Source organism: Neoarius graeffei, chromosome 4 (assembly GCF_027579695.1).
Source record: "Neoarius graeffei isolate fNeoGra1 chromosome 4, fNeoGra1.pri, whole genome shotgun sequence".
Classification (NCBI taxonomy): Eukaryota; Metazoa; Chordata; class Actinopteri; order Siluriformes; family Ariidae; genus Neoarius; species Neoarius graeffei.
Genome location: NC_083572.1, coordinates 74,399,308 through 74,411,603, shown reverse-complemented (window position 1 = coordinate 74,411,603; position 12,296 = coordinate 74,399,308). Strand labels below are relative to the sequence as shown.

The window sequence follows — 12,296 nt, the reverse complement described above, 5'->3', positions numbered from 1 at the left end:
TTTAGGAAGGAGTGAGACAGTTTGCCTCTCCGGCCACAGAGGGCAGTAAAAATTATAAACCGCTCCTTGAAAATGGACATAAACGCTCATTTGTTGTCATCTACTGCATGAGTGTTATATTTATGCAGTTAACACACAGGCTTGTTAAACACGCACTCTGCTTCAGCGATATATTTATATAGGATAACTTTAACTGCAGTATTTTGCTTTAATCTTAGGTGGTGCTCAGCTCTTGCAGTAACTGATGTTTTTATACCTTGTGTAAAATTCTAAGTGCCCTGTAATGACCATGAACGGAAGAGCGAAGTCCAGCTCGTAATTGAGAAGTGACAGTAATTTAATACGATAATATGTCTGACTAATATGTCTGGCTGGTGAGGAATAATTGGCAGGTAGAAGCAGGGAGGCTGCTGGTGTATCTAGCCTGGAGCGGCTGTCTGCTAATTAAATGATGACTCTTTAAAATACTGGCCATGCAAATCGTGAGTCGTTCAGGTACTGATTTTGTGCCTCAGGTCTTAAAATTAAGCAGGCTTAGTTTTAGCGGAACTGTGGGTTTGGATAATAAGGACAGGGTGGTGGTGTTTGGCCTTGGTTCCAGGATGTGTGGGTTTAATCTTGTTTAGCTGCAGTCACGGATTAACCAGTGTGAGCAGCATTCTGTGCTCTGCACGTGCAGTACAGGTGTGATATCTGATGCTGATGGGACTTTGACATCCAGTGGTATCCTTCGTGTATCTCACCGCACTGAGCGTACGGCTTCTAAAGACTCCTAGACAGACAGAAATCCTCCTTCATACTGTGCTATGCACTCATTTTATCAGTAAACCACTCTTTCATTTTTTAACTTGCTACCGTCTTACCTATTTCTCATTTTATTTCTCATCTCCATTCATTCTCCATTTTACTTGAAGCCCATTTTTCAGACCAAATTTATATCCAATTCCCACTCACTAGCTAAGTCTGTTCTATCATTTGGCAGCTACCAACCTGGGAGGACAGGAGAGAATACTGCCTCCATGTGCTGTCGGATTTGTTAAACACCCTAAATGTCATTCCAAGTAGTAATAAGTGGGAGCTTCAACTCCAAGTTTGCCTGATTTACTGACTTTTTGGTCAGTAGTACTCTAAATGCAGTTTACTTTTAATAATCACAATTAATTTTTAGACACTAAAGGCTCTGTTTTACCAATCTAAGCACACGGTCTGAAGCACATGGTGCAAGTGCATTTAGGGCGCGTCCAAATCCACTTTTGTCAAATGGTAGTAGTGCCAGGCGCATGGTTCAGAGGGATTGTACTTCGTCTCTTAAATATTCATAGGTGTGTTTTGGGCATAACGTACATCAGGATGTCCTCTACCAAAGTTGGGTTATTTTCCAAAATGCAATCAAAAGAAAAATCTGCAATTTGTTAATTCATTTGAGCCTTCATTTAACTGACAAGTACAAAGAAAAGATTTTCAGTACTTTTACTGACCAACTGAATTGTATTTTGTAAATATAAACAAAGTTAGAATTTGATGCCTACAATGCAACACGCACAAAAAAAAAAGGTGGGACAGAGGCATTATTATCATTGTATTACATCGCCTTTCCTTTTAATAATACTTTTTAATCGTATAGGATCTCAGAATACTAATTGTTGCAGTTTTGCGATTGGAATTTTTTTCCATTCTTGCTTGATACAAGACTTCAGCTGCTCTACAGTCCGTGGCTGCCATTGTCTGATTCTCCTCTTCATGATGCGCCGTACATTCTCCGTAAGAGACAGATCTGGACTGGCAGCAGGCCAGTCAAGCACATGCACTCTGTGTCTATGAAGCCACACTGTTGTAGCCTGTGCAGAATGAGGTCTGGCATTGTCCTGCTCAAACAAGCACGGACTTTATGGCAACATATGTCTCTCTAAAATCCCAATATATGCTGCTGTGTCAATGGTACCTTCACACACATGCAGCTCACACATGATGTGGGCACTAATGCACCCCATACCATCACAGATGCTGGCTTTTGCACTTTTCTCTGATAACAAACTGAACGGTCATGTTCACCTTTGGCACGGAAAACTCGACATTGGGTTTTCCCGAAAACAAGCTGAACTGTGGACTCATCTGACCACAGCACACATTTTCCATTGTCTTTTGTTCCATCTGAGATGAGTTTGGGCCTAGAGAAATCCACGGCATTTCAACATAGAATTGATGAATGGCTTCCTCCTTGCATAATCCAGTTTCAGGTTGCATTTCTGGATCAGCAGTAGACTGTGTTAAGTGATGACGGTTTTCTGAAGTACTCCCGAGCCCATGTGGCTATATTTGTCACATTAGCATGACGGTTTCTCAGGCAGTGCTGCCTGAGGGCTCGAAGGTCACGCACATTCAACAGTAGTTTCTGACCTTGCCCTTTACACACAGATGTCTCTGAATTCCCTGAATCTTTTCACAATATTATGGACTGTAGATTTTGAAAAACCTAAAATCTTGTGTTGAGAAATGTTCTTTTTGAATTGACTAGCAATTCTCTCACAGATTTTGGCACAAAGGAGTGAGGCACGACCTATCCTTGCTTGCAAAGACTGAGCCTTTGGTGCTGCTCCTTTTTTACCCAATCGTTTTACCAATTAACCTGCTTATTGTGGAATCTATCAAAATGGTGTTACTTGAATATACTGTAAACTTTTCAGTCTTATTTTGCCTCTGTCCCAATGTTTGAGTGTTGCAGGTATCAAATTCTAACTTTTGTTTATATTTAAAAGATACAATAGTTGCATTTTGGAAAAATATCTCAACTTTTCAGGAAGTGTGTGTGTGTGTGTGTGTGTGTGTGTGTGTGAGAGAATCCTACTGTTGCTGAAGATGATCTGCTTGCACACTATTGGCATTATCTTACCCAGCTTCTTGAAGTAGTCAAGTCAAGTTTATTTGTATAGCGCTTTTAACAATAAGCATTGTTGCAAAGCAGCTTTACAAAATTTGAACGACTTAAAACATGAGCTAATTTTATCCCTAATCTCTTCCCAATGAGCGAGCCTGTGGCGACGGTGGCAAGGAAAAACTCCCTCAGATGACACGAGGAAGAAACCTCGAGAGGAACCAGACTCAAAAGGGAACCCATCCTCATCTGGGTGATAACAGATAGCATGACTATAACAGTTTTAACATGAAGTCAGTTTCGTTGATGTTATAAACTCTTCATTGATGGGAACTTGAGTGCAAAACTGTTCGTGACAACTGCAGTCCTAAAGTTAGCAAGTCAGCTGTAGTCCTCAGCCATAAAAGCATTACTGTAAGAGTCCAGAGCATCTTCCAAGTGTGATTTTCAACTGTCCATATGGGGCCGTCCTCCACAGGAGCGATGCAATGAGACTCCAACCAGACACAGGGCACCAGGATGGATCAGGCAGGTCCGAGGAGCAGAAGAGGTCAGCATCTCGATCCCAGGACCGACATGTAACTCAGAGGGACAGATTTTGGGGGGAGGGAGAGAGAGAAAACACGGGTTGTTAGGTATGGCCAATGTCACCTGAATAAGTAGGAACAGTATACATATTGCACTGAGTACAAGCAGGGACTCCGGCAACTAACTATGACAGCATAACTAAAAGGGGAGAGCCAGAAGGTAACACAGGCATGAGGGAGCCCCGGGACATAAAGCAGCAGCCACTACACCATCAACAAACCAGAGTGAGCAAGCGAGTGGGGACTGACAGCATCCATACATCCCAGTTTACCAAAACACTCTGTCTGAGGACCCTCCAGATCTACTCCTTTACCTCATAAACACCATTAACAAAAGGCTTGACTAAACAGATATGTTTTCAGCCTAGACTTAAACGCTGAGACTGTCTGATTCCCAAACATTACTTGGAAGGCTGTTCCATACCTGTGGGGCTTTGTAAGAAAAGGCTCTGTCCCCTGATGTAGCCTTCACTATACGAGGTACCAGCAGATAGCCTGTACCTTTTTGATCCAAGTAGGCGTAGCGGGTCATAGAGGAGCAGAAGTTCACTCAGGTACTGTGGTGCGAGACCATTCAGTGCTTTAAAGGTCAATAGTAGTATTTTATAGTCCGTATGAAATTTGATTGGGAGCCAATGCAGTGTGGATAAGACAGGGGTGATGTGGTCATATTTTCTAGTTCTAGTAAGGACTCTTGCTGCTGCATTTTGAACTAACTGGAACTTGTTTATGCACTTATTGGAACATCCAGACAGTAAGGCATTACAATAATCCAACCTGGAGGTAACAAAAGCATGAACTAGTTTTTCCGTGTCATGTAGTAGCATTAAATTTCTTATCTTAGCAATATTTCTGAGATGAAAGAAAGCTATCCGGGTAATGTTATCAATGTGAGTTTCGAATGAAAGACTGGGGTCAATAATCACCTGGAATGCTTTTCAATTAACAGATATGCCTCGTCAAAACTTAATTAGTGCAATTTCTTGCCTTCTTAATGTGTTTTCATATCAAATAGTAAATAATATACAGTAAATAGCCCTGTTCCACAACTATAGTAATCCATATTTTGTCAAGAACTGCTCAAGTGAGTAAAGAGAAACAACAGTCCATCATTACTTTAAGAGATGACGTGTCTTTTAATTAATAATAAAAAAAAAACATTGAATTGGGTGTGTCCAAACTTTTGACTGGTACTGTGTGTAGTGTTTAATCCATTTGAACAGAGCCCTGGTGCATAAAACAATATAAAACAAACCAGAAGTTATAAAACAAACCAGACGCATCAAGTACTTCAAGGACCATCAAGAGTGAATAGATGTGAAAGCATCCAAAGTTACTTCTGTAGCCACTGGTTGCCTGATATGTAATTTGTATGTTGGGAAAATGTCAAAATTTCTTTCCACTTCCAGTAGTGAATTGGCTATATTACCAGTGTGCGTGCGTACGTGTGTGTCCTTTGACGGACACCCAATCGTGGATGTATTCCTGCCTCCCACACGCATTCCGGGGACAGACTCCAGATCCACTGTGGCCCTGACCATGATTACTGAAGACCTGTCATGTATTCATTAGCTCATAAACACCAGTTTACTCAGAGTTCCAGAGGAGACACGAATGCCATCTTCTCGCCCAGAAAGTAGGGTTGATTATGTTCTCTTGGATGGCTGTAGATTTTTCTGGATTGATTTAAAAGTGGTATTGCAATCGTACAGAAATGGCACACGTAGTGCCTTGGAGCTCAGATGAGCTTTTCTATCCTCATAGTTAACTGTCTATTATCACTCGACTCTCGTTTCAGCAGGTCCTGGTTAGCTCAGCAAAATTCTTACTTTTTACACCACTAGACATGTCCATCCAGAGGGACTGCTCAAGCTTGTGCTTATGCAGTCCAGCCACGCTGCCGGTTTTATTTTATTTGCTTATTTATTTTTGGACCAGATGGACCTCAGTCCATGCACGCATTTTTATGAGAATTTCAAATAATCTTTGTAGCTAGCTGTACTTGCAGTGTAGCTCCACTCAGCTCGAACAAAATCAGAAAATGTAAACATTGTAAAAATTTGATCTGAGGTACCGCATCCATTTTCCATCCTCAAAACTTTTGTGTCTTTCTCTTCTCACTTCTTGTCTCTGTCTGTCTCTGTGGTTGCGTCTGGGTGTCACTGTGTGCTCTTTCCTGTGCTTACTCTTGTTGTGGGTGTGTTTTGTTGTGACTCAGGTACCATGTCGGAGCTCGTACAGAACCTCTTCCCACCCTCACAGTTCCAAGGTACCACAGCTCCATTTCCCATCAGTGTTTCCCTGTGCTGGCGTCCCCCTCCCTCTCCTGTGTGTGTGTGTGTGTGTGTGTGTGTTTCTGCTCTCACGTATTCAGCTTTGTTTAGTTTATGATGCCTTATTTGTTATAAAATCCCCAAAGCCATGCTTGGGCCTGCATGACGGTCTGCTCGCAGTTGGTTTTGTTTGTTTGTTTGTAGTTCACCATCAGAATTTTGCTTGATATCAGTATTTGTGAAAATTTGCTTCAAGCTTTCAGAGGAAACATTTTCAAAATGATCAGGAGTTTTTGTTTTGAGGCTGAATGCAGTTTTTGCTGAAATCAAGAACCTTTCTAAGCTCTGTCATAATATTTATTTGTCGGATAATACACACGCACGTGTGTGTGTGTGTGTATATATATATATATATATATATATATATATATATATATATATATATATATATATAAATAATTTTTTTTTTTTTTGGGGGGGGGCTATCTATAATGCCACATCCAAATGTTTTACAAGGAAATTCCTCATTTTATCCATGACTTTGGAAGATGAGGTTTTCTTCTAGCTCAGAGTGCATTAGCTTTGCTGGCATTTTTCTAAATTTTTCTGATCTTCTTGGAGTTTACATTGCAGTCAATGCGAAGGCTGTTCACTACGATACAAAGCCCTTTAGAGATGATAATGCTGTCCTTCACGCTGTCTCTGTATAGATCCAGTTATCTTTGCATAAATGATGGACATCAGATATATGATGAGGATCGTGACGATGAAAATCCAGGTGTTCTTGATTTTCATCGAAAGCACAGTTCACACCGGATGCATTTCCGAAATGCTTTCAACAACAATTGTGGCATTTCTAGTTCCATTTAAGAAGTCTTTCAATTTCCATAAACTCCGAAGAAATCCACTGAAATCGCACAATCACACTGTACTCTACTATACTATACTGCGTTCACTTTTCTATACTCGGTTAACTTTAGTTTAAGTGTATTTAGTGAATTAACTTTTAACTCTCTGTAACCATCATTTCATAGAAATGTGTCATCATGATGTATGGTGATAGTGATGCTCACTGATGACCATAAAAAAAAAAGACATGTATAATTTTTTTTCATGCACCATCCCAATGTCTCATGCGATATTTTACTGATCTGTGATAGAGTTACAACTGGGATAACGTCATCTGTCACCCTCACTGCATTTCACCGACATGGATGTTCGTTTGGCTGATGGTGTTCCAGATAAAGATGAAGCGTGCTCTAGTGTCTCGTTAACGTGCGCGGTGTGAACTGAGTAATGCGAATTTGGGATAAAATGTGACTTCTTATATCTTTCATCAAAAAAAAATTCCCATGCAGGGATTGGCCAAGGATGGCTCACGTGACATAAAATAGTTCCACGATTGATTTAAGCAATGGATCTCATGATGTCCAAAAAATAAAAAATGGATATGGTGTGGGTCAGTCATGGTATATCCTGGATTTATTCTCTCCACATTGACTGGATATGCGCAATTGCATCCTCTGATTGGCGACTCTACTACTCGGCTATATATACAGTGAGTAGAGAAAAACAAAATGGTGGAGCGTGTCGCTGAACCAACCGAGGACAAAATAAAAACTCTACTCGAAAACAAAACCCCATAAAGACAAAAAAGCAAAACAGTATGGAATAAAAGTATTTGATAGTAAGAACATATCTATCTTTTTTTTTCCCCAATAATTATTATTAGAGCATTTTTCACAAATTGCTACTGTCATTTCGCCGGTTTGTTTACATTCTAAACGGAAATATTTCTGTTGGACATTTTTTATTTCTCAAATTTACAAAAAATAAAAATGCTCCGCTTCTCAAAATCCAGTGAATGTGGATAGAATAAAACAGTTATTCCACTCAATCTCGTCGTACACGGCTTATAGCCAACTTGGTGCTACGCGGCTCGTCGGCTATCAGCTCACGTCAACTCGATTTCGTGGAATAACTGTTAAATACAATGAACTGACGTGACAATTTCAAGCTATACGGCCGACTCGGGTCACAGCTGTAGCTCCGCGAGCATTTCTGTGTGTACTCGTTGTACGTCATTCTGAATAAGAGCATCTGCTAAATGCCGTGTAATGTAATGTAGATTTACGTATCATGATGATGCTTAGCAAGGCAGGTAAAAGCATGGTACATTGCACATGCGCAGGTCGAAGGATGCTCTGACATAAACAACAAACATGGCTGCCTCCAGTGAGTTTATGCTGAGATTCAATCTTAACACTTTTAGTTTGGAATTTTTTTTTGATGAGGGATATAAATCAAATATACCATGCACTGAGCGGCTCCGGTAATTACGGATTTGCTACGGTGACTGGCGTAGTACTGTTTTCTTTGGTGCTGCACCCCTCACAAAATGGTACTACAGTGGTGCTTGAAAGTTTATGAACCCTTTTCTCATTTCAATATTAATTAATTTACTGACATCTTTTCCTAACATACTGGATGTTTATGTCTATATATCATGTTAAGATCAAATAAAAAACATGCAAGAAAATATATAGGTTATATAAATAGCTTTCAATAGAAGACGGCAAACTATATCCAGCCATGTTAATGAATGTGTTTTTTCTTTGTCTTGCAAGTTTCAGACAGTGGTGCTTGAAAGTTTGTGAACCCATTAGAATTTTCTATATTTCTGCATAAATATGACCTAAAACATCATCAGATTTTCACACAAGTCCTAAAAGTAGATAAAAAGAACCCAGTTAAACAAATGAGACAAAAATATTATACTTGGTCATTTATCTATTGAGGAAAATGATCCAATATTACATATCTGTGAGTGGCAAAAGTATGTGAACCTTTGCTTTCAGTATCTGGTGTGACCCCCTTGTGCAGCAATAACTGCAACTAAACGTTTCTGGTAACTGTTGATCAGTCCTGCACACCGGCTTGGAGGAATTTTAGCCCATTCCTCCGTACAGAACAGCTTCAACTCTGGGATGTTGGTGGGTTTCCTCACATGAACTGCTCGCTTCAGGTCCTTCCACAACATTTCGATTGGATTAAGGTCAGGACTTTGACTTGGCCAGTCCAGAACATTAACTTTATTCTTCTTTAACCGTTCTTTGGTAGAATGACTTGTGTGCTTAGGGTCGTTGTCTTGCTGCATGACCCACCTTCTCTTGAGATTCAGTTCATGGACAGATGTCCTGACATTTTCCTTTAGAATTCGCTGGTATAATTCAGAATTCATTGTTCCATCAATGATGGCAAGCTGTCTTGGCCCAGATGCAGCAAAACAGGCCCAAACCATGATACTACCACCACCATGTTTCACAGATGGGATAAGGTTCTTATGCTGGAATGCAGTGTTTTCCTTTCTCCAAACATAACGCTTCTCATTTAAACCACAAAGTTCTATTTTGGTCTCATCTGTCCACAAAACATTTTTCCAATAGCTTTCTGGCTTGTCCACGTGATCTTTAGCAAACTGCAGACAAGCAGCAATGTTCTTTTAGGAGAGCAGTGGCTTTCTCCTTGCAACCCTGCCATGCACACCATTTGTTGTTCAGTGTTCTCCTGATGGTGGACTCATGAACATTTTAACATTAGCCAATGTGAGAGAGGCCTTCAGTTGCTTAGAAGTTACCCTGGGGTCCTTTGTGACCTTGCCGACTATTACATGCCTTGCTCTTGGAGTGATCTTTGTGGGTCGACCTCTCCTGGGGAGGGTAACAATGGTCTTGAATTTCCTCCATTTGTACACAATCTGTCTGACTGTGGATTGATGGAGTCCAAACTCTTTAGAGATGGTTTTGTAACCTTTTCCAGCCTGATGAGCATCAACAACGCTTTTCTGAGGTCCTCAGAAATCTCCTTTGTTCGTGCCATGATACACTTCCACAAACATGTGTTGTGAAGATCAGACTTTGATAGATCCCTGTTCTTTAAATAAAACAGGGTGCCCACTCACACCTGATTATCATCCCATTGATTGAAAACACCTGACTCTAATTTCATCTTCAAATTAACTGCTAATCCTAGAGGTTCACATACTTTTGCCACTCACAGATATGTAATATTGGATCATTTTCCTCAGTAAATAAATGACCAAGTATAATATTTTTGTCTCATTTGTTTAACTGGGTTCTCTTTATCTACTTTTAGGACTTGTGTGAAAATCTGATGATGTTTTAGGTCATATTTATGCAGAAATATAGAAAATTCTAAAGGGTTCACAAACTTTCAAGCACCACTGTATGTCAGTCACCTCTGAGAATCCAGAATTTTAACTGGAGCTTCTCAGTGCATGGTATATTTGATTACTGTAGTGTTGTCAAGGGAGCAATACACTATGCCAATAGAACAAGACTATTTCAAGCTTACAGTTGGTTAAAAATGTCCAGAAACAGAATTAATAATCATACATTTGTTGTTGTGTGATGTTCAAATAAGAAATATTCAGGGTTTTTTATCCCCCACTGGCTGAAAGGCCCAAAGGGGGATTATGCCGTGGCGATGTCTGTCCGTCTGTCTGTCCCGGGAAGGGTGCTCACCTTCTAAAATCAATTCCTCTCAATTTTTTTTGGAGGAATTTCACAAACTACGCAGATTGTAATTTTGTTAAATTGTGCCACATTTTACCAGAGTTACAGCCCTTGATTTAACAAAATTATACTTTGACAATTTAAAGGGTGTGTTTTTTCCTTCTGAAATCATCTCCTCTCACAGTTTTTGGAAGAATTTCGCCAAACTTGACACGAGGCATTATGTTGGTAGTACGCATATTGTAATTTCGTTAAATTCGGTCGCATTTTACCAGAGTTGTGACCCTTGATTAACAACCTTGTACTTTCACAATTTCATGAAGGTGTGTTTGCCTTCTGACATCAACTCCTCTCACAATTTTTGGACGAATTTCTCGAAGCTTGGCAAAAGGCCTTGTTATATGACGATAATACGCATGTTAGGATTTAATTTCGTTTGTGAAAATTTTCCCAGAGTTTTGACCCTTGATTAAATAACTTGTACTTGGACAATTTCATGAGGGTGTAGGTTCTTCTGAGATCAACTCCTCTCACAATTTGTGGAGGAATTTCACCAAACTTGGCAAAAGGCTTTGTTATATGACCGTTATACGCATATTGAAATTTTGTTTAATTTGGGCAAATTTTACCAGAGTTATGCCCTTGATTATTAATAAACTTCTACTTTGGCAATTTCATCAAGGTGTGCTTGCTTTCTGAAATCAACTTCCTTCATAATTTTTATCCCTCGCTGGCTGAAAGGCCCGAAGGGGGATTATGTCGTGGTGATGTCCGTCTGTCCGTCCCAGGAAGGGTGCTCACCTTCTGAAATCAACTCCTCTCACGATTTTTGTAGGAATTTCACGAAACTTGACAGGATTCTTTGTTATATGTCGGTAATACGCATATTGTAATTTTGTTCAATTCCGTCGTATTTTACCGGTGTTGTGGCCTAGTTGCCAGGGGGGGATATTGTGCTCTCAGAGCACTCTTGTTTCCACCTACTAGGATGGAGTTTTTCATTTTGTTTTTTGTTTTTCCCTTCCTTCAATAAACTGCTGAAATTAGGTACCGTAATTGTCAGATTATTGGTGTGATTAGTGATTAGATTTATTTAGAGGAACACCCACTCCTGGCTAGAGGGTACACAAGATGGAGAGGAACCAGTCCTTATCAAGCCTCTTGTAAAGTGTTTTGATAAATAGAACGTTCATCAAATAAAGGGCGAAGACACACAGCTTGGATGAACACTCCATCTTTACAACGAGTGTCCAACACACAGCTTCTCTCTCTCTCAGCCACCTGCACACACACGAAAAAAAAAAATCACATTGTGGTTCTTGGAGAAGAGGCCAGTTATTGGTTGTGTGGGTTGTGAGCAACACATGTCCTATTGCACAGAACGAGAGAGAGAGTAGGAGAGAAAGACAGTGATTGAGCGAGGCTGAGACAGAGGGAAAAAAAGAGAAAAGGACAAAGGGTGAGCGAGAGATGAGGTGAAGAGGAGAGATACAGCGAGGACTGCAGGTGACGTGCGTGACCCTCTCTCTCATCCATCATACGAGAAGCATGACTCACAGTGCTAATGGTACACACACACACACACACACACACACACAATGTGCCTGCTGTTGCAATGCAGCTGTTTGTTACAAAGTGAGAGAACCATCGTTCTCCACTAGAGGCACGTCACTCACATCCTCCAGGCCTGGTGTGTGGAAAGCTGAGCTTGCATTACATGACTTATCAAATCCCAACAGATTTCAAAAATGGAAAGTGCACTTAACATACAGTACCAGTCAAAAGTTTGGACACCCCTACTCATTCGTACGTTTTTCTGTATTTTGACTATTTTCTACATTACAGAACAACACTGAAGACACCAAAACTGACATAACACACAGAACATATATGGAATGATGTAGTAAACAAAACAAACAAACAAAAAAAAAGTGTTAAACATGTTTCATATTTTACAGTCTTCACGGTAGCCAGCATTTACCTTGACACTTTATACACTATTGACATTATCTTAACCAGCTTCATGAGG

General features: G+C 40.2%; 1 protein-coding gene across 13 annotated transcripts in view; it reads left to right on the top strand.

Annotated features, from left to right (window-relative positions):
* Positions 1-12,296, top strand: part of szt2 (SZT2 subunit of KICSTOR complex) — a 290,455-nt gene that overhangs the window by 160,496 nt on the left and 117,663 nt on the right. For 9 of the 13 annotated variants that reach the window (XM_060919698.1, XM_060919695.1, XM_060919697.1 and 6 more), the window contains one exon: positions 5,678-5,728. The exons of the other annotated variants lie outside the window; for them this stretch is intronic. In XM_060919698.1, the coding sequence (XP_060775681.1) occupies positions 5,678-5,728 (51 nt within the window). The remainder of the gene's footprint in view (positions 1-5,677; positions 5,729-12,296) is intronic. 13 annotated transcript variants of the gene reach the window in all.